Source organism: Lemur catta, chromosome 10, assembly GCF_020740605.2.
Source record: "Lemur catta isolate mLemCat1 chromosome 10, mLemCat1.pri, whole genome shotgun sequence".
NCBI lineage: Eukaryota > Metazoa > Chordata > Mammalia > Primates > Lemuridae > Lemur > Lemur catta.
The window spans coordinates 4,390,508-4,414,220 of NC_059137.1; the positions used below are offsets into that span (position 1 = coordinate 4,390,508).

The 23,713-nt window shown below is 58.2% G+C and overlaps 1 protein-coding gene across 3 annotated transcripts in view; it reads right to left on the reverse strand.

Moving 5' to 3' along the window:
• NTNG2 (netrin G2) overlaps positions 1 to 22,826 on the reverse strand; it is a 64,406-nt gene extending 41,580 nt beyond the window's left edge. For 2 of the 3 annotated variants that reach the window (XM_045563696.1, XM_045563698.1), the window contains exons 1-2: positions 22,745 to 22,826; positions 18,094 to 19,149 (exon numbers count right to left, since the gene is read on the reverse strand). In XM_045563696.1, the coding sequence (XP_045419652.1) occupies positions 18,094 to 18,306 (213 nt within the window). In that variant the 5' untranslated portion in view covers positions 18,307 to 19,149; positions 22,745 to 22,826. The remainder of the gene's footprint in view (positions 1 to 18,093; positions 19,150 to 22,744) is intronic. The other variant, XM_045563697.1, reaches the window with a different exon arrangement.
• Positions 22,827 to 23,713: the final 887 nt, after the last annotated feature.

A 23,713-nucleotide genomic window follows, 5' to 3' on the forward strand; every position in this document is an offset into this window, starting at 1 on the left:
GGGAGTCAGAGGCCAGGTTGTAAACACCGTAGACAAGCTGCGGGCAAACACATAATTGAATGGGAAAGTGAACTGCTAGCGGGGACGGCGGTGACCGAGCCGTGGGAAGCCCAGCTATGTGAACCTCCAGGCCCCTGAGCAGGGTGCCCATGGAGGGGTCGAGTCTGAGGAAGAGGACGAGACAATGGGGGACAGTTGTGGACTGGCCTTGAATCCCAGACCCCAGCTGGGACAAAATCTCCCAGTGGCCGCATGTCACTGTCGGCGGCTTTGGTGACCTGCACAGCAGCACACAGGGCGCGGCAGGCTGGGCTCTGTGGCTCTCGGCCAGATGAGGGGGTACAGTCCTCGCTCAGCCACCTGCTAGCCCCATGCGCTTGGGAGAGTCACTCAGCTTCTGCAGCCTACGGGGCTCAGGACAAACTACCCCCAAAATATTTTAAGCTGAAGGAATTTGAGAAAACTGCAGAAGCAGGAAGGTCACTCTGTGACCCTCTCCCCGAAGCAGTCAGAAGACCCTCATTTGAGAGGGGCCCTCCCTGTGCCTGGGGTAAAGGACCCGCATCTCCGAGGATGCAGGGTCACAGAGGAGAGTCTGACACGCAGGCCTTGCGTGGTCCCTGTGCGTTACCGTGGGATCACGCTTTTCTTAGCCAGTCATGTTCCCCATGACTGTCTACTTCCGGATCAGCCAGCACAAAGAATATGGACGTTTACCCGTTGCTTTGGGTCTTCGTTCCTCATGAAGGCTCCTGTGTCCCAGAAAACTTACAGTAAATCCTTCTCTATGCTTTTCTCTTGTTAATCTGTCTTTCGTTTAGGGGTCTCAGCCACGAACATAGGATGGATGAGGAAAAGCTGTTTCTCCCCACCCCTGCAAGCCTCGCTGTCTCAAGGAGGGGAGGCTTCAGGAGGACCACCACCTCGCCCACCTCTGTCCCCACAGCCCCCAGCGCTGCCCGGGAATGCGAGAACTCTGTGGAATGAAAGAAAGTTCAGTGAGCTTGGTAACAGCGACTTCACAGGGTGGCTGTAAGAATGACACCAGGTGCCACCTGGCAAGCACCTTGGGTAGCTCCGGCTGGCAGATGATGGGTGTAGGGACAACATCCAGGACTGTCACTCGAGTGGCAGCTTCAGCAAACAGCAAGACCCACCCTTTGTGGGGCGCGATTTCCACGCCAGGCCTGCGCAGGGCATTCCGCGGGCACCATCCCATCGGATGCTCACAGAGATCCTGGAGGATGGGACCCTTTTATTTACAGCCCCCCAAAGTCACCAGGGTCCTCAAAAGCCGAGGTGCCCCCTGAGCACGGGCTCCGAGACAAGTCGGGAAACTGTGCCCTTCACCCAAAAGGGAAAGGACGCCGCCGCCCCCAGCCTGCTCCACAGACTCGGGCCCCACCGGGAGGCAGACAGCACATCTCTCTGCCACCCGGGTGTGTGGGCAGGCACAGTTTAGCAGCTGACAGATTTTTTTGAACCTGTCTGCTGAGTTGCCAACTGAACCTGTCTCATCTCAGCCCATCACCCTCACTGGGGCTGGAGGCAGCTGCCGTCCAAGGGGGGAGGGGGAGGCTGCCCAGGAGGCCCAGGCTGTGGGTGCGGGAGCCAGGGCCCGGCCGCACCCGCTCCGCCCTCACAAAACAGGAGCAGAGGCGGGGAGGCCGGGAGAGGCAGAGAGCCAGCCGCACCCTCCGCCGTGGACGTGGCTTCTAGAACTCTGGGGGACTCTTCTAGCCCGAGTAGGCAGGTGAATCAGTAATAAGTGCCCTGACCCATGGGGTCATGGAACTGGGACTGAGGGCCTTCCCCTAACACCACGTGTGACCTCGGTCCAGGCCTTGCTCTATATGTGCCTCACTTTCCCCATTCTTGAAATGACAGCGGGAATGGGCCACCCTGACCCTGACATCGTAAAGTCTTGAGTCCTGTGTGTCCCTCAGTCCCCAGGTGCCCAGGAGGAAGGGCACAGAGACATGTCCCGCTCCCCCGACTCCAGGGAGAAAGCCGGGGTGCCCAGGGAATTCTCCCTAACAAATTATTTCCTATTTATTGGTAAGAAAAGTTGCAGTGGGGATAAATTATTAACAAAGCGGAAACGGAGATTCTCTTCGGAGCTGATTCTAATTCGAGCTGCCCTGACGGTCTCTAACTCTGCTCCTCCCTCCCTCAGCGCTCAGCGCTTGCTCCCCCACCCCTTTCTCTCTCCCTCTCTCTCACTCCCCTTCTGCGGTTTCATTGATCCCTGTCCCTCTGGCTCTCTCCACATCCAACTCCTTCCCCACCCACAGGCTTCTCTTTTCAGTCCCAGCGAAAGGCCTGGAGGACAGCAGGGTCACCCTCCCCGCTCATGAATCAGCGGAAACTGACCCGGCTCCTCAGGGCTGGAGCTGCAGCTGGCCAGGGAGGCTTTTCTGTTTTGTTTTTCTCGCTGGAGCAATTTTCCTTCTTGCCCCAAGCAACTACTCGGGCAGGGAAGGCCAGTGAGCCTACACTCGAGGTGTCCTCCCAGGGACCAGGGGACTCAGGGCTCGTTCGTCCCAGCACTGAGACTGCCCCCCACTCCTCCTCCAGGCCAGCCACAGCGGGCGTCTCCCGGGCAAAGGTCCACCTTGGACCCAGAGCCTCAGGCCACCTCCGGAACCTGACCTGGCCGGAGTGAAACTCAAGAACAGGCATCTCAGTTCCTCAGTCACACAGAGCAGCCCCACCCTCTGCCCCGTGGCCCACATTGTTTGGGAGGAAAGGGAAGCACTCAGGCCTTTCATGTCAACCCTGCCCACGGTGTTGCTCCCTCCAGAACCTTCTGTGACTCTGGGAGAGCAGGGGTCCCGCCCACCTTTGCACCACACTCCCTGACGGTTGTTGGCACGTGGCGCAATCTGACACACATTTCCAAACTGAGCGAGGACCTCAGCGATGGCTCTGAGCGTCGTCCCGCCCAGGCAGGATGGCGTGGAGGTGGTGGGCAGCGGTGGTGTCGGTCTGCCCTGGGGATGCTGTTCTGGCTCCTCAGTCTTCCTCGTCCCCACTTGGGCCCCGCTTGGGCTCCCCCACAGAGCAGCCAGAAAGCCCCTCAGAGGACCTGGGGGCATCCGGCTGCCCGGAGAGGGTCTGCTGGGAAGCCGGCCAGAGGGACGGGAAGGAAACGCCAGGCACCGCGGGCCCGCTGCCCACCGTCCTCGCCAGCCGGCAGCCGCAGGGGTGGGGGTGGGGCTGCCACAGCTCTGGCTACACACGGGTTAATCTTGCCAGGGACTTAAAATTGTATTATTTAAAACAAGAAGCAGAAGAAACCTTCTGCTTTGTCCTGGACATATGTGGATTCTTCCCACAGCCAGATTTCCAGGAATGTTCGGAGCGGGGAATTCTATCCCGGCTGAAGAGCGCCGGGCGCGGCTGGCTGACGCTCCAGCCCTGCCGGCCACACAGCCCCCGGGACGCTCGCCCTGTCTGCACACCTCGGTGGCGGCGGGGACGGTTTCATCCCCACGCAGGGCAGACGGGCCAACCTGGACTGTGCCCTCCTTAGAGAGTTCGGGATGTATTTTGGGGCTCGCCTCACACATTCCTTTGTTCCGGGTCCCCTTCCCTGTTTTCTCCGGTAAACATTTTCTAATTGATTAGAAAAAGGAGAGAGGGAGGCTGGGTTCGGCCAAGCCGTCCGCCTCCCCCACCCCGGGAGCTCAGCGAACCTCAAAGGCTTTGCACCAGGGCCAGCTGGAGCGCTCGGCTGGCTCCTCCCCTCCCCTCCTCCCCCTCCTCCCCCCTCTCCCTCCTCCCCTCCCCCTCCTCCTCCCTCCCCCTCCCCCTCCCCTCCTCCTCCCTCCCCCTCCCCTCCTCCTCCCTCCCCCTCCCCCTCCCCTCCTCCTCCCTCCTCCTCCCCCCCTCCCCCTCCTCCCCTGCACACACAGGCTCAACCAGCGCCGCCCCAGCCTCTCAGGCCTCCCCCTCCTGCCCACCCTCAAGCTCAACACTTTCATTTAATACTTTTTAAAAAAGTAAATAAAAGGAAAGAAGGAGGGATGGCAGGACAAAAGGGAGGAGAGAGAGGGAGAGAGGACAGGGGAGCGGGGAGAGTGGGGCAGGTGGGGGAGGGTATGGAGGCAGAAAGCTGCTCGAAGCCCAGTAAAGTGCATTATTGATTCAGGACTTAGAAAATGCTTAGAGAGTAGGAAAAGCGTCCTGCTCTTTAAAAGCCTGTGCAAAGCACAAGCTAGACACAGGCAGCCTTCCCAAAGAGGGCCCACTCTGCTGACATGAATATTTTATCACAGAGGAAAAAAGTGGCTGGGAGGATTCAGGCCGGGTGGGGTGAGGGGCAGGCCCCAGCTCCTGCTCCCTGGGGCCTCTTCCCGTCCCTGTCCCCCTCTCTGAGCGCTGCCCTGGGCTTTCTTGCTCAAAAGCAGATCAACAGGGCCTCAGCCAGGTCCTATCAGGGGCCCCGGACCGGGACCGGCAGGGGAGACGCCAGCTGCAAGGAGAGGGTCTCAAGGGGGTGAGGGGGAAGCTTCTTCCCCAGCAGTGCTGTCCCCTAACGGTCACTTGGTCCGTCCTGGGTTGGGGCCCACCCACCCCTCTGGCTGCCCTCCCCACAGCCCCACCCGCCTGCTGTCAGAGCCACAGCCTCAGTCCCCCCCCTGCAGACGAGCCCAAACCCGGGCTCTGCCCTCCCGTGCGGCTCCTGCACCCCTCCTCCGGTCCGGTCTCTCCTCCTTCCTCACAGCCACTCCCGTCCCAGCCAGAGCTTTTGGGTGGGCACCCTGTCGGGAGGCCCCCCCTCCAGGCTTTCTCGGGAGTCTGCTTCAACACCTCTTCCCCAGGGAAGACGTCTCTGGCCACGGCATGCACAACCCCCAACGAGCACTCAATCACAATTTTCCTCAGTGACACCTCTGGTTATTTACCTGTGTGTCCCCTCCCCACTGTGTGCTCCGGGAAGGCAGGGGCAGGTGCGCCTGCAATGTGCCTGATCAAGGTTTGCAGAGTGACTTGCCCTCCTCAGCGGGTCACCTCTCTGGGTCCCCCGAAGGAGGTCTACGGAGTGGTGCCCAGATAGGCAGGGCCCGCCCATGCGAAGGCCACCAGGGTTTCCCCTTGCTGGTCTCTGCGCAGTCACGAGGCAGCAGGGCACAGGGAAGAGCAAAGAAGTGCCTGCTCTGTCCCACTCCTGGTCCCACTCCGGCACCCCTGACAGGTGTCCCGCTCTGTGGATGAAGCCCTTGGTGAGGTGGAGGCTGTGAGGCTGGGGTGGGCAGGTTTCACTGACTCATTCATTCACTTACGCATCAACTGCTTCTGAATATCCTTTGTATTCAAAGTAACCTCAGAGAAGCAGCTCGGCCACCCATACAAATACTTGGGGCGGGGAGGGGTGTGACAACCGTCCTGGGCTCCAAGGCTAGAAATGCTACTCCAGACCGAAAGCAAATCGTCCAACCAGCCAACCAACCAGCCAACCAACCGGCACAAACCCCCTGCAGGCGACTCTGAGGCGTGGCCAGCTTTGAGAGGCTGGGATGGTGATCCAAGAAGGGCACCCACACAGTGACATCAGTCCTGCTACTACCGTTGTCCCCACTCTACAGGTGAGAGGGCTGAGGCCCCCAGAGGCCAGACACTTGCTCAAGGTCACACTCCTGGGAACCCAGGCACTTCGACCCCTTACAGGAATCTTACGGAACATTGACGGCTCTGCTGTGACCATGGGAAAAGTCACCTGTGGCTTGGTCACCATGAGTGGCACAGGTAATGAGCCCTGGATAGGATCTGAGAAGGCTCCCCAGGGGAGGCGGGATTTCAGCTGGGCTCCGAAAGATGGGGAGGTGGGTAAGGATGGGTGGAGGGAGAGTCATCCAGGCTGGGAGGAGGGTGCCCTGGGTAGAGGCACTGAGCAAAGGGCCAGGCCAGACGTGCAAACCGCTGCAGGGAGCGAGGGGTTAATGCACGTGGCTGAGCCAGGAGCTTGGTGGGGAGCACAGGAGAGAGGCCAGAGGGGAGGCTGGGGGGGGAGTGCCAGATGGGCAGCTTGACATTTAGCAGCTCCAGGGAAGGCTGGGCTCTGGCTGGCCAGCCTCCTTGCAGGAAGACAGGACGAGAACTAGGAACAAAGGGTGAGTGACTCTGGATGGCCTCCCCCAAGACTGGGGAGCCGGCACCCCTCGCACCCAGGAAGCCAGCACGAGGATGGAGCACCTGCAGCGCAGGGACAGGGGAGGCCTCTGAGAGCGAAGCTGGACCAGGGATTCCTCTTCCCTCTGGTCTTGAGTTCAAAAACCAGATGCTTAAGGCCGGAAGGGGTCCAGAGCGTCCCAGGAAAGACTTCCATCAGCGGTTCTCAAACTTGGCTTGGCACCGGGGCCACCTGGGGAGTTTTAATAAATCTTGAAGCCGGGCTCACCCCGGAGAGTCTGCTGTCGCGTCTGGGGTGCAGCCTGGGTGGGGGGCATGGAACGCTCCCAGGTGAGCCTGATGGGGCCTGGCTGAGAACTGCTCAAGTGCAGGGGGGCAGCCGCATCTGGCCTTCTCCATTCTTTCTGGGGTCACAGCCGCCCACTTGGGCTTGGGGCCTTCGAGAAGACCACCCTGCGAGGCAGGAGGTGGAGGAGAGAACCACAGAATCTGAAGCCCCCCTTTCCTGCTGTGGAGACACCCCTGACCAAGGCGGCAGTCCTCACAGTAGGCTCACCTGGGGACACACCACATGGCCACAGCAGACTGGGGCAGGTCCCAGGCACCGGGCAGGCTAGTGCGGCTCCCCAAGAGCTGCTGCCTTGGGGCCCCCCCCCATGGGACAGTCTGCCCTCTTGGAGTGGGCAGTAGCCAAGAGGACAACCCGGCTTCCAGGCCTCCCCACCCCCGCCGCTCCCACTTTCCACCCTCCCTCCCAGGCCGAGTGGCAGCCAGCCCCTGGGGAACCAGGCGGGCAGGGAGGGCTGGAGCCCTTGGCAGATGCCACGCTCCCCCGTCCCGCTGCGCCCTCCATCCTCTATTTTTAGGTCCATTATTGTCCATTCTTGGGTGTATTCTTCCCCACTCCTTCCCCAGAAACAGATCGGGTTCCCCCAGGCAGAGCCATCCACCTTCCCCGGAGCTGGTGCGTGGGAGCGTGCGCTGCCAAACAGACACGCGGTAAGTGAATTATCAAGTAAGTGGATTAGCAGACTCCACCATGTCTCAAAGGGCAGGGGGGCGGGAAACGCGTGGCAGCCTCCCCGGCCCTCCCCCCCAGGCTGCCGGGGTGCCGGGGGAGGAGCGGCTGACAGGGACAGTATGCTCCCCAGCACACAGGCCGCACGCACACACACAGATGACAGCCGCCTCCATCTATCAGGCGCCTCTGAGACGCTCAGAGCGACTCCTGTCAGCCGAGCAGCCTGGTTGGACTGGGTCTACACAGCCCAGGCCAGAGGTGCCAGGCTCCTCTACTTAGAAGCTGTGTGACCTTGGGCAAGTGGCTTAACTTCTCTGAACCTCAGATTCCTCATATTCAAAACAGGCATAAACACAAGCTGTCCCGTAAATCTTCTGTGAGGCTTCAGTGAGCTGGTTCAGGTTAAGTGCTCGGTATACATTAGACACTCAATACGTGCCCGCTGCTGCTGCTCTGACCAGGGGGAGGATGTAGAATCAAGAAAATCCTCAGCAGGACCTGTCAGTTATGCGATAACAAACCCTGGTTGTCCAGAGTTAGGAGCCCCCAGGCCGGAGGCTGACCAAAGGGGTCCATGGGTGGCCTCAGGGCGATCCAGGAAGTCGCTGCAAGTGTTTGCAACCGTGTGTGTGTGTGTGTGTGTGTGTGCGCGCGCGCGCGCGCGCGCACATGTGTTCAGCATTTGCACACGCATGTGCACGTGCATTGTTCTAGGAGGAGCACCATAGATTCCCAAGGGGGCTGTGAGCCCGGAAAGTTAGGTGCTCCCGCTCGGGGCTTGTGGGCCGGTCTCCTGCCTTTCTCTCTCCCCTCCGAGTCTTCCTGGGTGCCAGGGAGGTCACTGCTCTTCTCTGGCTCTCTCACTGTCCCTCTCCAGAGGCAGACTCTGGGGACACAGTGGGGCTCTGAGGTTGGTGTGGAGACCCCCTCCTCGTGCAGGCAGGAAATCTACACCCCAAAGCAGGAAGAGCCTTGCCCAAGGTCACCCAGCGCCTGGCAGCCAATACCAGGGGGAGCCCAGTTCCCAGCGCAGTGCCAGTCCCAGAACTGTTGGCGAAGGTTTCAGAGGGCGCCCAGGGTGGAGATGGGCAGAGACAAGGTGCCATCTGAACAGCACTCTTCTCCTGCTGCCACCTGCTTTCGGCCTTCTCTTGATCCCCAGAGGGAGGGGATGCTCCGAGAACCTGCCGTCCCCTAAAGGACACTGTCCGGCTCTGCAGGCTGGCAGCAGAGGGGGCCCTGCACGGTGAGGGGAGCGGGCGGGACCACCCGCTACTCGGCCCTCACTGGTCTCCTCTCGTCTTTTACCCACAGCAGACTTCTGGCATGAGGGGCCGAGCCCGGCCATGCTTCATTTCCTTTTATTTCCCTGGCCGACTCTTGGAGTCAAGTGGACAAATGACTTGGGCAGCAGGAGGGAGGTGGAATGAAGGGCCGAGGAGGCCAAACGGTCCCCCGAGGGACCCAAGACAAACTGCGGGGAGAAGAATGCCAGATCCCTGGAGATGGCCCTAGTCCCTTCACACAGCAGGGGCGGTTCTAGAACCGCTTAGATCTGCTTAGATCTGGGGATCCATAAACAGGGGTATTCCATTCCAATTCCCTCCTAGTGACGAGACCCGCAGAGGTTAGGGGACCCCTCTGTGGCCGCCTAGTGGGATTCAGTGAGATTCCAGCCTCCTCAAGCTCAATTTCAGGATGGCTGTTCAGACTCCAGTGTCACAGAACAAGGGGAGGCAGGACAGTGGGAAGGACCCTGGAGACAGACCCTGGCTTTGGCTGTGCAAACATGGGTAAGTCTCTCCACCTCTCTGAGCCTCTCTTTCCTCATCCGCACTGTTATGAGGCCCCATCTTGCCGAGAGCACATGAAAAGCTGCACACGTTGAGTGCTTTGCACAGGGCCTTGCGCCGAGTCCCCGCGACCTGGGGCCTGTGGAAGCACCAGCACGTGGCAGACTGTTCCCCGGCCTCACCTCATGCAGCTCCCAGCCGACCAGTGCACAACCCCGGCCTGACGCCACGAGGTAACCATGCACACTGATTTCGCAGGGACCGCCAGCGTTCCCGCCACCCTCCCGTCCTGCCCCGCTGTCACAGAACATCCTTTCTGTCCACCTTCTGTGGGTGGCGCTGCCACCACAGGGAGACCAGGGCTTGCAGGTGGGCTGGGGGGCGTGGTCTGGTCCCCTCAGGGCCCAGGGGAGCCTGCTGTGCCTAAGTCACCAATGGTGACACACAGGTGAGAGCTCACCCAGAGAGCTCACCCAAGCAGGCCGGAAAGTGAATGTGTAACCTCACCGACCCCAGGGGAGCAGCTCCAGCACCCGCTGGTGGCAGGCATCCTGCGTCCCCCACCAGATGCCACCATGTGAGGTCAAATCCAGGGTGTGAGTGGGCAGATGGAGACCTCGTGTGGGAGGCTCCTGTCCCCAGGCCTCCAGTCCCCTCTTTGGGGAGAGCCATGGCCGACAGTGGAGGCTCCAGGGTCACTCCGCCCTCTGGGCCTCAGTTTCCCCAGGAGGAAATGACAGGGGTTGGGGCTTTCCCCCTCCTCAGGCCTCACTGTGGCATAGTCATTAAATGACTGGGATGTGAGTTTGAGCCTTGACTTCACCACTCACTATTGGAGTGTTAGTTTCCTCATCTATAAAATGGGCACAAAAGGATAATAGTAGTTTTTACCATGTAGGATATTTAGGAGGGTTTGGAGAAGCACTGCACATAGACTGCTCAGTGCTTCAAAGGAGTAGATTTTAAAGCCCAGAAATAAACACACATATCTGTGGTGAACTGATTTTTGACTAGTTTGCTAAGAACACTTAGTCGAGGAACAGATAATGCTTGAACTGGATGCCCACACACAGAAGAATGAGGTGGACCCTTCCCTCACACCATGCATACAAAAGTCAACTAGAGATGGGTCAAAGACCTAAATGTAAGAGCAAAACCTACAAAAGTCTTAAAAGAAAACATAGGGGTAAACACTCATGACCTTGGATTTTGCAGCAGTTTCTTAGATATGACACCAAAAGCACAAGTAACGAAAGGAAAAATACATAAATTAGACTTTATTAAAATTAAAAAGGCTTGTGCTTCAAAGGACATAATCAAGAGAGTGAAAAGAAACCCACAGGATGGGGGGAAATATTTTCAAATATGTACCCGATAAGGGTCTAGTATCCAAATTACCTGAAGAACATGTACAGCTCAACGACAAAAAGACAACCTAATTGAATAACAGGCAAAGGACATGAGCCTACATCCCTCCAGAGAAAGCATACAGGTGGTCAGCCGGCACAGGTGAGCCGCTCAGCGTCCCTGGCCACCAGGGACCACAAGTGAGATAGGACCACAGTGAGACAGGACTTCACACCACCAGGTCGGCCACCACAAAAACCAGAAATGGGCAACACTAGTGTGGGGCAGGCTGTGGAGATGCTGGAACCTGCACGTTGCTGGTGGGAACGTGACACGGCACAGCCTCTGCGGAAAACAATTGGCAGTTCCCCCAAAAGTTGAACGTAGAATTACCATGCGACCCAGAAACTCCACTCCTAGGCAACACCTGAGAGAAATGGAAACGCGCCCATGCAAAAACCGGTGCTCAAATGTTCATGCAGCATTTCTCATAATAGCCAACAAATGAAACATCCCAATGTTCATCCACTGACGACTGGATAATGAAACGTGGTCTAGCCATGCGATGGAGCATTACTCAGCCACGAAAGGGACAAAGTGCCGACACGCTACACACGGACGAGCCTGGACAACATGATGCTGATGAAAGGGGCAGTTGCAAACCTCCCAAATTCTATGACTCCCTTTGTGTGCAGCGTCTAGAATAGGTCAATGCACAGAGACACAAAGTAGACCAGTGGTCGACAGGGGCTGGGGGGCAGGGAGGGGAGGTGATGCTTAATGGGTATGGGATTTCCTCACGGGGTGATGAAAATGTCTTGGAACTGGATGGAGGTGGTGGTTGCACAACACTGTGCATGTACTAAATGCCACCGAATTGTACACTTTAACATAGTTAAAAGGGCAAATTTTATGTTAGATATCTTTTACCACAAAAAAACTTTTTTTTTGAGACGAGTCTCACTTTGTCACTTAGCCTGGAGTGCAGTGGCATGATCATAGCTCACTGCAGCCTCGAACTCCTGGGCTCAGGTGATCCTCCTGCCTCAGCCTCCCAAGTAGCTGGGACTACAGGCATGCGCCACCATGCCCCACTAATTTTTAGATTTTTTGTAGAGATGGGGTCTTGCTATATTGCCCAGACTAATCTCAAACTCTTGGCCTCAAGCAATCCTCTCCCTGCCAGCCTCCCAGAATGCTGGGATTACAGGTGAGAGCCACTGCACCTGGCCTAAAACATTTTAAGTGGTTAATTTTATGTTATGTGAATTTCACCTCAATTAAAAATCTTTTTAAAAATCTTTTTCAAAAATGCTTGGTACTGTACCAGGCCCAGGGTACACATTTGGAACCCCTCTGTCTGCACTGGAGTCTCCCATTTTGTCTGTAACCAATCTAGATTTCCCCCAAACTCCCAGAATATACCTGGCAATCACCCAGGAACGTCGAATGAACTGGTTAATCTAGCCAAACTCCACTGTTGTACAGTTGGGTAAACTGAGGCTAAGGGGCGTGGCTTGGTCTCTCAGCAGCCGAGGGGCCTAGCACTCCCCGGCTGCCCCCAGCATTCATTCTGCTCTCACATACTGCCCCTCCCACCCGCTCCAGCAGTTGGTGTGTGCTCCGGGAATTAGAAACACATTTTCATATATTTAAGCAAATCTGCTGCTGATGAAAAACAAATCAGATCCTGCAAACCAAAGCCGAACAGAACCCGTTTCTGCATCATCTGCCGTTTCTCACTCTTCACCCTGCCCCCTCCAGGAAGGAGACTGGCATCCGTGAGGGTCACGGGGCCCTGGCCAGGTCCGAGGCAGGCAGGCCTTGGTCACGGGCTGCGAGGTGGGAGGGAGGTGCGGCCTGGTGTGTCCAGCCTGGTGAGCTCTGGCGCAGCCCCGTGGCCCAGGACTCCCACGTGGGCTCCCACCTGTGCCCCTGAGCTGCCCTCCTGCCCCTCTCCCTCCTCCAGAGCCCGAGGTCTGATCCCCCCTAACCCTAGAGCATGCTGAGGAGCCAAAGGGAGGCCGGATCCCAGCCCCACCATTCAGCAGACCTTGGGAGGCTTCAGAACAGCGCCTGTTAAATGGCCCAGTGACAGCCAGTGACCGCCCTGCTCACAGGCCACGGGGGCTTCCAGGAGGTGAGCGGGTGGAGCGGCCCGTGTCCCCTCCCTGTTGTCCACACACTGTCCCCGCGTGACACCGGCAGCCTCCTCCGTGTCTGCATGTGCCACTCCTCCTGCACCCTCGCATCCCGCAAGGCCCCACCTCCGAGCGCCCTGCCCCTACCCCTGGCCGCACACGTGGCCTACAGGGTCATCTTCTGTCTGTTATTTTCTACTTTCATTCCTTTCGTCCCCCAAGCTAAATTCTAGAATGAAAACAAAGCAAAACAAAACAAAACACCCATTTTTTGAGCATTCACTTTGTGCCAGACACCCAGCTGAGGGCTTTACGCGCCTGCCTCGTCCTATGTATAAACTTCCTTTGAGGTGTGTCTAGTATCGTCCCAGCTTTCAGATGAGAAGACCAAGGCTCAGAGCTAGGAGAGTCTGATCCGAAGTCGCACAGCCCAGAGAGGCGGAGATAGGCTAGACGCCCCCGCCCCCATCTGACCCATCCCAAAGCCCAAGTTCCCATCCGCAGCGCACTGCGGCCTGGGGACCGTCCATGCACTGCCTGCCTTGTCGCATGCACAGGGGACTCTCGGTGGCTTGTGACGATACACGCATTAAAGGAGAAAAGGGGAACTGTACTAAAGACCTGGGCTGCAAATGGAGAGGAAGATGACGCGGGAAAAGGTGGGGATGTGTAAACCAGAAAAGTCTAGACTCTCTGAGTCCCTGACACTCCCTGGAAAGACGTCCCCTCCAGGCCCCTCCAATCCCTGCTGCGTCCGATGGCACTGCCTCCCTCCGTGGGGTGTCTGCACCCATCCCCAGCCCCTTACTGACAGTCAGAGGCAGGATCTCACCCGGGGGCCTGGCTCTGGGCGGCAGCACTGTCCCATCTCCTCATTGTCTACTCCCCAGGAAGGAGACTTCACTGTGCAACAAGATGTCATCTCGTGGAACTATTCTCGTCCTAGGCTGCCCTGCCTCGGGCGTTTCAAGAGACTGAATGGCTTTAACCAAGGGCTGGGTGCAGCTCAGGCGCCAAAGTCACTTGCAACTGACTTAAGGACAGAACTGTGCAAACCTCCTGGCTTGATGTGATTGCAAATCCCACAGAGCAGGGACTGCAGGGGAGAGCAGCACTGACTTCCGGTGCCCCCTCTGTGCTCAAAATCCCAGTTCTCCCTTCAAGACTCAGCCCCAATCCCTTCTCCTCCAGGAAGCCTTCCAGGATCTCACCATCCTTCCTCCCATCCGCCCCTTTGTTCAGTAACTGCTCACTGGGCACCCACTGAGCCAAGGGTGAGGTGTGGGGCTGCAAACACGAGTGCCACCGCCCTGTCTTAGGGGAGCTCACAGTCCAAGGGGAAGCAAACGTCTGAAGTTAGAGACTCCATGCTGTTAAAACAGAGATCACAAGACTGACGGGACAGACTCTCGGTGGAAGAACAAGCCCATCAAGATTGGATAAACTTTAATATTCAAGCCTCGCACTAGAACAGAGCTTACACTCTTAGCTACGCATGCCCAGATATTTCAAGAGGGGCATTTCCTTTTCCCAGGAAGTTGGCAAGGTGGGGAAGGCAGTCACGATCATATCCCTCTTTACAGATGGGCAAACTGAGGCTTAGAGAATTTGAATGACTTGCCCCAGATCACCAGGCCCACGAGTGACAATGCTGGGATGTGAGCCCAGGGCTTCAGACCCCAGGCCTGTAGCTCTTGCCAGGATGTGGTGCGGCCTCTCTCTGGAGCCTTCCGCCAGGTCATGTGAGTGGAGTATGGGCCCCCACTTTGGCAAGGGAGGCCAGCATTTAGGAATCTCAGCTCCCAGCTCTGTTCGCTCATTCCCTGGACCCCCTGTTCCCCTCCTGCTCTCTTCTTCTTTCTCCTCCCACCCTTAACCTGCACGGTCCCACGGGAACCGCAGGCCTCCTGCCCCTCCATCAACAACGGGCCTCATCTACCACCAGGGACCAGACCTGCGTGCATCCCAGTCGCCTGGGTTTCTCGTTCAAACGCAGATTCTGGCCCAGCAGGTCTGGGGTGGGCCTGGGATTGTGCATCCTGACAAGGTGGGCCGACCTGCTGGTCCAAGGACCATGATTCGGGTAGCAAGGCAGGGGGACTGCTCTAACCACCACCCTGCCTGGGCAGCAGCTCTCTCAGCCGTTCTGCTGCTTCCCCATCTCGCTCCTGAGTCGCAGCTGGTCAGCTTTTGTCTCCAAGGCACAAAGAAAGGGGTCCCCTTGCTTTCACAGGTGGCACAGGCAGCTGGCGGGAGCCCTGTCTTGCAGAGCACCGTGGGACGCCTCCCCATCCAGAAGGGGTCCTGGGGCTGCAGTTGCCCTGCGAGGAGCTGGGAAGCCTCTGCCCACTGCCCTTCCCTCCTGTCCTTGCCCTGCAGCCTCCCCAGGCTGGCCTCCAGGACAGTCCTGGGAGCTGGGAGTCGGGGGTGGCCTCTCTCCTCCTGCAGCCCTCGTTGAAATTTTGCCCTTGCCCAAGAATCCTCGGTTGAGAGCTCATCCCTATTAATTCTCATTGTGCATTTAGAGCCAATAGGTTTTTATTTATTCATTTATCTTGCCTTTCATCCTCCTCCCCTTCCTCGCCAGGCTGGAATTTACAATTCAGTTCTCAGGCGGCCTTGCCGAAGGACAGGAAGCCCGGGAGAGAGGGTCTGCCCCCTGAATCTGAAAGCTCCTCTCGTACCCTAAGAGAACCGCAGGGCTCATGTTCCAGCTGGCGGCTGGCGGGATGTTGGGACAGGCCCAGCACCTGCTGCAGGAGGGACACGAGGGACCGGGGACCCACTGGACACTGCGTGGCTAGAGGGGCAGCGGGCCTTCTGGCCACCATTGCGCGCCCCCTGGTGGCCGGTCAGCACCGCCTGCTGCGGCAGGAGGATTGCAGCTCCCAGAGCATCCTCCACCTGCTGCCCCGACACAAGGCGTGGCGTCCTCAAGGCTGGAGAGAGGCAAAGAACTCCGGGGAGGAAGAGAAGCCAGGGAGTAACAACAGTCACAAGCCAGTCACTGCACGCTGAGCACCCACTGCGTGCCAGCGTGTACCCAGGGCACGCACGGCTGGGCCGCATCGTCCCGCCAGCAGCGTGACACTCCCACAGTATTTTCTCTGCTTGACAGAGGAAGACTCTGAAGCTCGGGAAGGCCGGCAGCTGGGAGAGGGGAGGCCGTGCCGCCCGGTGGAAAAGCACGGGCCGGGGCCACAGATGAGTTCCGTGCCTGCCCTTAACTGCGTGACCTTGGCAGGATTTAGACACCCTTTCTAATCCCTCAAATGGGATTAGAATAGGACCCACCTCAGAGCATCCTAGAGGTGACCAAATTAGACACACCCAGGACACGCCCAGGGGAAGTGGCAATAAACGGGGGCATCAGGGTTGGAATCCAGATCTTTCTGGAAGTGATCCCCTCGCAAAAGCCAGCCTCTCAAAAGGCTGCCCTCTGCCTGCCGAGGCAGTGTCCCCACCCTCACTGACCGCACATTTGTAATCAAAGGCAGAGCCTGGTGGCAGCCTATGATGAAATATTTAAGTCCATCAAACAGGTGGCGAGACGCTGAGGACTCACCGTGTGGCAGATCTCGGAGACGCTGTTCTCCCTCCTCTGCCCTCTGTGCCTGTCCTCCCAGGAGGGGCGAGGGGATGGGGCGGGGAACAGAGCTCCGTCCAGACCCCAGGGCTCAAGGACGGCCACCTGGGCTCAGGCTCGCCGGCATCAGGACTGGGAGGGGCGACCACCTCCCCCAGCGGCTGCCAGGTGCGCTGGGCTCTCTGTCTGAGGGTGGGGGCAGGGCAGAGGTCCAGGGTCACGGACATCCTGAGCCAGTTTTGGCCAAAAGAGGGCCTCGGACTTACATGTATGGGCATCTCCATCCCTCAAGCCCTTGACCTGAAGCTGGTTCTGTGAATTATGATTTAACTCTCCCCCAGCACATTAAGGCAATGATGAATATTTAAGGGAAAAAAATACCGTCGGAACTACAATGTGAGAGGCAGAGGCTGACTCTGTGAAGGGAGTGTATAGACAAGTCCTCCCAAGAGCTGGGGTGCAGACTTAGCACTGGGTCCCCCAGCCCCCAGCCTTACCCCTGACTTTCAGGGCCCAGCCCCCTGCCCCGCCCCCCACCCCAGCCAGTGAGGCCCTGCGGTCCCCAGCGCAGGGAGGCCTAGAGACAATACAGCCCCGACTGCTGGCTCCGTGCTGCTCCCTCCTTCCCTCCCCAGCGGACCCAACCCAGCCACCACCCTCAGTGATGGCCCTGTCACCACTGACAGTGGGAACCTACCCTCTAGGGCTGACTGCTCTGTGATGTGACTGAAGCCGCCCCATGGGATTGAGCCCTCAGGAGCCCAGGGAGCGGACGCCAGACAGCCCCACCATAAACCCAGGGACCTGAAGGCTCCCCCAGGGACACTCAGAGGCACCAGCTGCCCCAAGGATGACCCTGAGCTCCTCCTGTCCACTCCCGAAGCCCGGCTGTCCCGCTCTGCCCAGCCCTGCCAGGGACGGGTCTCCAAAGCGCTGCAGCGGGAAGGCCCCGCTCAAGAGGCAGTTTAGCTCAGTGACTTTGGTGCCAGACACTCTAAGCTTGAATCACAGCTTCACCACTTCCTGGTGTATGACCTTGGCCAAAGGCCTTCACCCCACTGCCTCAGTTTCCCCATCTATATGACTAGAATGATAACAGCTAACATCGACAGGGCACTTACTCTGTGCAGATCCTATTTGGAACATTTTACCTGTATTAACTAAACCACAAACTCCTTCCAATGAGTGTGTGCTATCAGAGTGCCCATTTTACAGATGACAACAGAAACTCAGCGATGTCGCTGGTCTGGAGCCCACATCCTAGCACGCCTACTTTACACAACACAGACTCGCAGGACGACACATAGCACACTTGGCCCACCCCCGAACAGCTTGCATTCAGTGATGGCGGCTATTATTTTGTTGTTGTTAACATTACTCTAGTACTGAAGTACTCCGTGGCTCTAGGACCCCTCCTTCTCTAACTAGGGACTCAACTGACAATGCCTGACGTCGGCCTTTCCCCGACTTAGCCTGTGCCTGTGGCCTGGCATGTCGCAATGGAACTGGAGAGGTCTCCTTGCACAGTCTACCCCGGCGTGACCCCCACTTCCCTCTTTCACAAACTCCCTCTGAGCTGCCATCAAACTTGCCTCTATAAAGTGCCAGCTCAGGGCTTGGCACACTCTGGCCTCACCACATGGCCTGCTGGATTGGACTGGTGGGCCAGTAGGTTGTGTCGCAGAAGCAATGAACAGAGGGAGGTGACAGTGTGCTCTTGCAGACAGCGTCTCGCCCGCTGGCCCAGAGCTCGGACTTCCTCCAGGGGGCGGGGCTCACCCTCAAGGCTGGGGAGCTGAATACTACGGCCTTCCTCAGAGGAAAGATCTAGTGGTCAGCTGGCCAACGTGCCCCCACCCCAGAGAACCATGTCACATGACCCCAGAGTCCTCTGGGTGGCCTTTGTCTTGACACATTTCCAAGACCTGTTCCCAATTCAAGATGCAGGGAGGTCAGCCTTGCATCTTGGTCCTCCCGCTCTGCTTACCCAGCCCAAGGGTCTATCGCAGACCACAGCCCACCCTGCCCCGGCCCGGCCTGAGCAGATAGAACAGCAGTGGGCAGACTTACGTGGGAGCAGAACCTCTCCGGGGGGTCTCCGCATGTGATGCCCGAGGGCTCCACCTTCACCTTGACGTAGTCCTTCAGGCGCATCACCTTGGGCTGGCAGGCGTAGAACTCCCAGGTGGGGCCCTCATCCGTGGTCACCCAGGATTTGCAGATGTCGTAGTCCCCAGAGGCCAGCGAGAGGCAGTGCAGGAAGAGAGCCAGCAGGTGCAGCATGGCTGCGCAGGCCGCGGGGGCCCAGCCCAGAGAGGCCCTGGAGAGGCAGCAACCGGGTCAGGAGGGACTCTCGGGCTCAGCATGGAAATGCCACATCTACCAGATGATGGTAGCTGGGATGTCCCAGGATCTCAAGCGCTGAAGGTTTGCAAGCAGCAAGGAACTTGTTTTTCCGAAAGGCCGATACAGAAAATTCAGAGCCAGCGTTTCTCAGACTGCTGATGGGTGGGTCAAAAAGTTGCCCATAACTTTGCGTCCTCCTAACCTTGGCATCACACCTCCCCCGGAGGTGAACCTGATCAAATCAGGCAGATTCTCAAATTGTGACAGTGGGTGGAAATGGGATAAGGAGAAAATCCGCAGGGACCCAGCATGAGGCCGGGTCAGATTGCCTTTAATTTTTGTCCTTCCAATCAATCCAGGTCTTTAAAGGGCCCTTAATGTGTGGTGCACTCAACACGACTGAAAACAACCCTCCAGCCTGTGTTGTAAAGATAAAATAACATCAGGAGGTGGACATGTTAGCTGGAAACATGTTTCCTCTCTGGGACTGGACTTGGCATCTCAGACCAATAAAAGAGATTTCTTTTCATATGGCCTTAAAGTGACAATTGTACGACTGGACTGGAAAATAAAGCTACTGAGGTGTTAACTGTGGAGAAGGTTATTTGGTCTGCTCTGGTGGGGACAGGTACTAATGGGGGCCAGCTGACCCTGGCTGGTAGCCATTGGCAACTTATTATGAAGTTTCTGAGCTTTCAGCTCTCAATCCATCCAGGTACCTGGGGCTGGCTTGTCTTTCATTGCAAGAGGGGAGGAGAGAGAGCTCATTAGCAACAGCACCTGCAACAAATTAAAAAGGGGGGCGAATAGAGATATATAAGAACAAAAGATCTCCAGCAAAATGTGCAAAAAATGAGGCTGCATTAGCAAGGTCTCCCGAGAAAACTGGGTTATTTTTATTACTATCAGAGTTGCACATTTGGAGATTGGGCACGTTATTTAAAAGGCAATGTGTTTTCTCTCATTTATAGGAGTGTTAGTTCAGCAGAAGTGCCCCTGCTTGGGGGTCAGTGACTTTCTAAAGCACCCCCAGGGGCCAAGATTTAATGGTTGCTTTAAAATACCATGACTGAGAGTCAAAATGTCAAAGCTGTTAAAGGTGGAGATGAGACTGTGACTACAGGTGCACATGGACAGAGGGACCCAAGTGCAGGCCAACAGCTAAGAACCAGGCACCAGTAAATATCTCCCCAACCACAGGCACAATCTGAACTGGGCAATTTAATTTTTTTCACTGTCAGAAACTAGAGATATTGAAGACTTCCACGGAAGTAACAATGTTTTGTTATATTAGATGTTCTGATCAAGGCCAACATTTTGCTATCATCGTGAGAGGGTATGTTTATAAACGGATCTTTTTATAAACTATTTAATAAAAAAGCATTATTATGATTATTGCTTAACTATTTTTAAGCCTCTTGTAATTGTTTAAAAGCCAAAATAGATATAACTAATACAAATGTTACACTGGGAAATATATGACTCCCGTAACGTGCTGTGTCCCCAGACGCTCAATACATCCCCAGAACTTGAGTCCAGCATAGGACATAGGTTACGGCAACGAGTTACGGTGTAAGTGCCTGCATGGTTATTCTGGTGATTATGCCCATGATTACTGCATTTAAACTCCCAAACTTCCCAGGCATAGGTGCCAAGTCTCAGCCGACTCTCACCTGCCATGCTCTTCAGCCACTGTACACGAAAGGTCCCTGAAGAGTTAACTGTGTTTCCATGAAACCCCATTCTCCACCCAGGCGCGCCACACACGTACACACACACAACCTTCTGCCAAAAGCCGCAAACCTGAGAGGCGGGCACTTGCTGCCCTCAGCACCTCAGGCTGCAGACAGGTCCCCAGCCAGCACCCCCCGGCTCCAGACCCAGGACTCATCCATCTGCATTAAGGCCACCCTGTCCCTTCTCTGGAAGAAGGGCTCCCGATGGAGATGAATGAGAGCCCAGCCAGGACCACATTTTGACATCTCACCTCTGGCTGCTTAAAGAGAAACCTTATAGAGCCTGCCCAGTCTTGAATGCGCTCCTTGCTAGAAAACTCTCAGAAAGAACACGCCGGGCATCTATTTTTACAACCTGAGAAGATGTAGTAAAAATAAAATAGAGCGGCCGGCAAAGGTTTGGATGCCTCTATCCAAGCTCCGCTGCCCAGAAAACAGCACGTCCCTAATTAATTCCTCCAGCAGCCGACTCCCAACTGTTCTCTAACAGGTAGGGAGCTCCCGGCTGCTGGGACGACCAGGACACCGGGCTGTGGCTTGCAAGCAGGGCCCAGCTGCAGGCGTCCTCCTACTGCAGGACCAGCGGCCGCTCAGGGCTTGGAGGGCGCTGGACGCGGCCTGGGGCGGGGAGGCAGCGAGGCCGGAGGAGGCCGGAGGCCAGGAGGCGCAACTCGCAAATCTATTAATTGCTTTGCAGTTCTGTTGGCTTAAATGCCACGCATTCCCTGGAAAATGGGGGGGGGGGGGAAGCCAACAACAACAAAATCTGCCAGGGGAAAAATGTGTTTACAACCAGTCAATCAATTGGGCGTCGCTGGCATCGTAATGGGAATTGTGAGCTCAGCACACGAATATTACAGTCGGTTTTTGCCAAAAAGAAAAAAGAGGAGTGGGGAGAGATGCAAGAGTCCCCGGAATAACGGGGAGGACGGCAGAGCCAGAAGCCGGCAGAGAAATTTCAGAGTAAGAGGTTGTATCCCGGAGGATCGTTTCCTCCGTGGAAAATATATCTTCACCTGATATTATTAAGAAACTGCAGCTCCCAGAAACAAATAGAATCAATGCCGTTTATTTTCTTTTAAGAGTCCTCAGGAACCGAGGGGGCTGATAGCCAGGGTATTAAAACCCGAAAATTAGATTTTATCAGGATTTCTGAACTCAGATTTCTCTGCCTTATTGAATTAGCGCCTCTCGGAGCCGGCTGTGCTCGCCCGCGGGCTCCGCTCGGAGTTGCCGCTGCGCCCTCGCCCGTGGGAAACTTGCCCCGGCGGGCGCGGCCCCGGGAGGGAGGGCGCGGGCTTCTCGGACCGGCCTGGAGCTCCCCTGCCAGCCCGGCGGCGGAGAGGGGTGAACTCTGCCTTTGGGGGTGGTGCGGGGGGCGAGGAGGAAAACGGGGAGCTCGGTCCGGCCAGGGTCACCTTCGCGTCCTCCGCCCCGGGCGGGGTCCAGTAGGTGCCCGGCGCTCACGCCGGCTCAGCGGGCGTCCGGGTGCCAGCGGCCCCGTGCCCCTCCCCCTCCGGAACGGGCGCTGTCTCTGGCCCCTGGGTCCCCCACCCCTGCGCCCTCTCCGCTGCGGGGAGCCCCGGAAAGTTGGGCGCGGGGGGCGGGGTGGCCAGGGCGGCGCGGGTGGGTCCCAGCGGGCCGGCGGGTGGGCGGGGTTAGCCCGTTCCGCAGACGCCTCGGGGTCGGGGTCGAGTCCGTTCTCCGGGCCGGCTGCAAACCGGGTGCGTTGCAGACACTAGCCGAGCAAACCCGCGGCTGCTTTTTGTGTTTGCAAAGTTGCGTTCAAGCCACGGGAGCGATTAATAATTATGTGTTTAATAAAGGCCGGGCCGGCACTGAGGTGCCCCTTCATTCGGCACCGCCTCCCTTAATTAAAAGTCACCAGCAATGCGCCAGGGAATTGGTTGCATCGTTTCTCTCCGCGCTGCCCCCAGCAGCGACCCCGCCGCCGCCGCCCCCCGCCCAGACAACTTACTCCGGAGTGGGAGGACCCCGCGAACCCGCGGTCCTCTTCCCGCTGTCCCGCCGCCTTCGTTACCCCAACCTGCGCGCCACCCAAGGTGGGGTCGAGGTTCGACTGCACACGGTCCCCAGGCCGGTTCCTGGGCCCTTCGCCCCCTACCTACCTACCCTTCCAGTCACTGAAAGAAGTTTCCAGCCGTAGCTGGCCAGGAGTTTGTGCAACTCACATTCCCCAGTTTGCAGAGATGGGAGGGCTGGGGATGGGGGTGGCTCTGCAAGGTGGCGATGAAATTGGGGTGGGGGAGTGGCGCGAAAGCAGGGTTAACTTCCTTTTCATAAACACATCAAGCCTTCTTGCAACATCCATCCCCGCCGACACACACTTGCACACACGACAGAAGACGACCCGGGGAGAGCCCGCCGGAAAGACAAGCTACTCCTTTAAGATGCTGCTACAAACGCACTCACACACCCCTCTCGGGCGACTCCAGCCCTCCGCTAGTAGCAGCCGCTACCGAATAACTTTTGCATCCGAGCCTTTGCGGGGCTGCCGTAAGTGGCTCTGGGCCCCGGGAAAGCCTGCATGGTCACCAAAGCCCGTTAAAAATGAAACCAGGCTGGCAGAGCCGCAGCATCCCCCTGCGTGCCGCCCGAGCTCTCCGCGCCCGCCTTACCCGGCTCGGAGCAGCTTCCCGGAGCGGGGACCCGCGAGGCCGAGGACCGCCACCCTCCGCCCGGCTCTGGGCGGGGGCGAGGGCCGAGGGCTGCGAGCCGCCGCTCCGTCCCCGCGCTGCGCCCGCCGCCGCCGCTGTGGCCGCCGCCGCCGTCAGATCGGGGCTGGGGAGCCCTCCGGCCGCCGGGGGGGCCGCCCGCAGCCGTCCGGGAGACGCGGGCCGGGGGAGGGGGCCGCCCGCGCCGCCCGCATCGCCCGCCCGGGCCGAGCCGGAGGTCGCCGCTAACAAGTGCAAACTTTTTGGCCCCCCTGGGCGGCTCCGGGAGGACCCGTGCGCGGGCGCCGGGCAGCCCCCGGCCCGGGTGGGCTTCGCGGCCGCTCGTCGGGGAGCCGGGGCATCCCCCCGGCTCGGCGCGGGCCAGATGGCGGGCGCGTCACGGCCCCCCTGCACTCCGCTCCAAGTTAATGCCGAGGCTAAATCCTCTTGCCATCACTCACGATCACCATCGGGGCTTTTATCTCTCGGTCTGATCCGGGCTGCGTAACTTCCTCTGTGTGGCTTTAACACACCATCCCACCACGGAGCAACGGTCTTCTTAAAGGTGCAGGAAGGAAATACTGCGAGACTGGGGGACGCGCCTTGGCCCCGGGGAGGGGCGCGGCGAGCAGGGGCGTCCCGGCGGGTCCGCGGCCAGGGAGGCCCCAGCAGGCTCTGGGGGTCGCTGCCTAAACATCTCCTCCCAGCCCGGGGGCCAGCGGGTCCCTGCGCACAGAGCGCATCCTCGGTCCGCTCGGGTCAGGCGCGGCGGGGTTGCAGCTTCCTTTTCCAAAACCTAGCCTCCTGACGGGGTGCCAGCGCCCATGGGCGTGGGGGCTGCCCCATCGGCACCAGGGAACGGGCGAAGTGAGTCAGTTCCCCCACCCCCAACGGCCAAGGGCTTGGGCTGCTCCCCTGTCTCTCCCTCTGAAG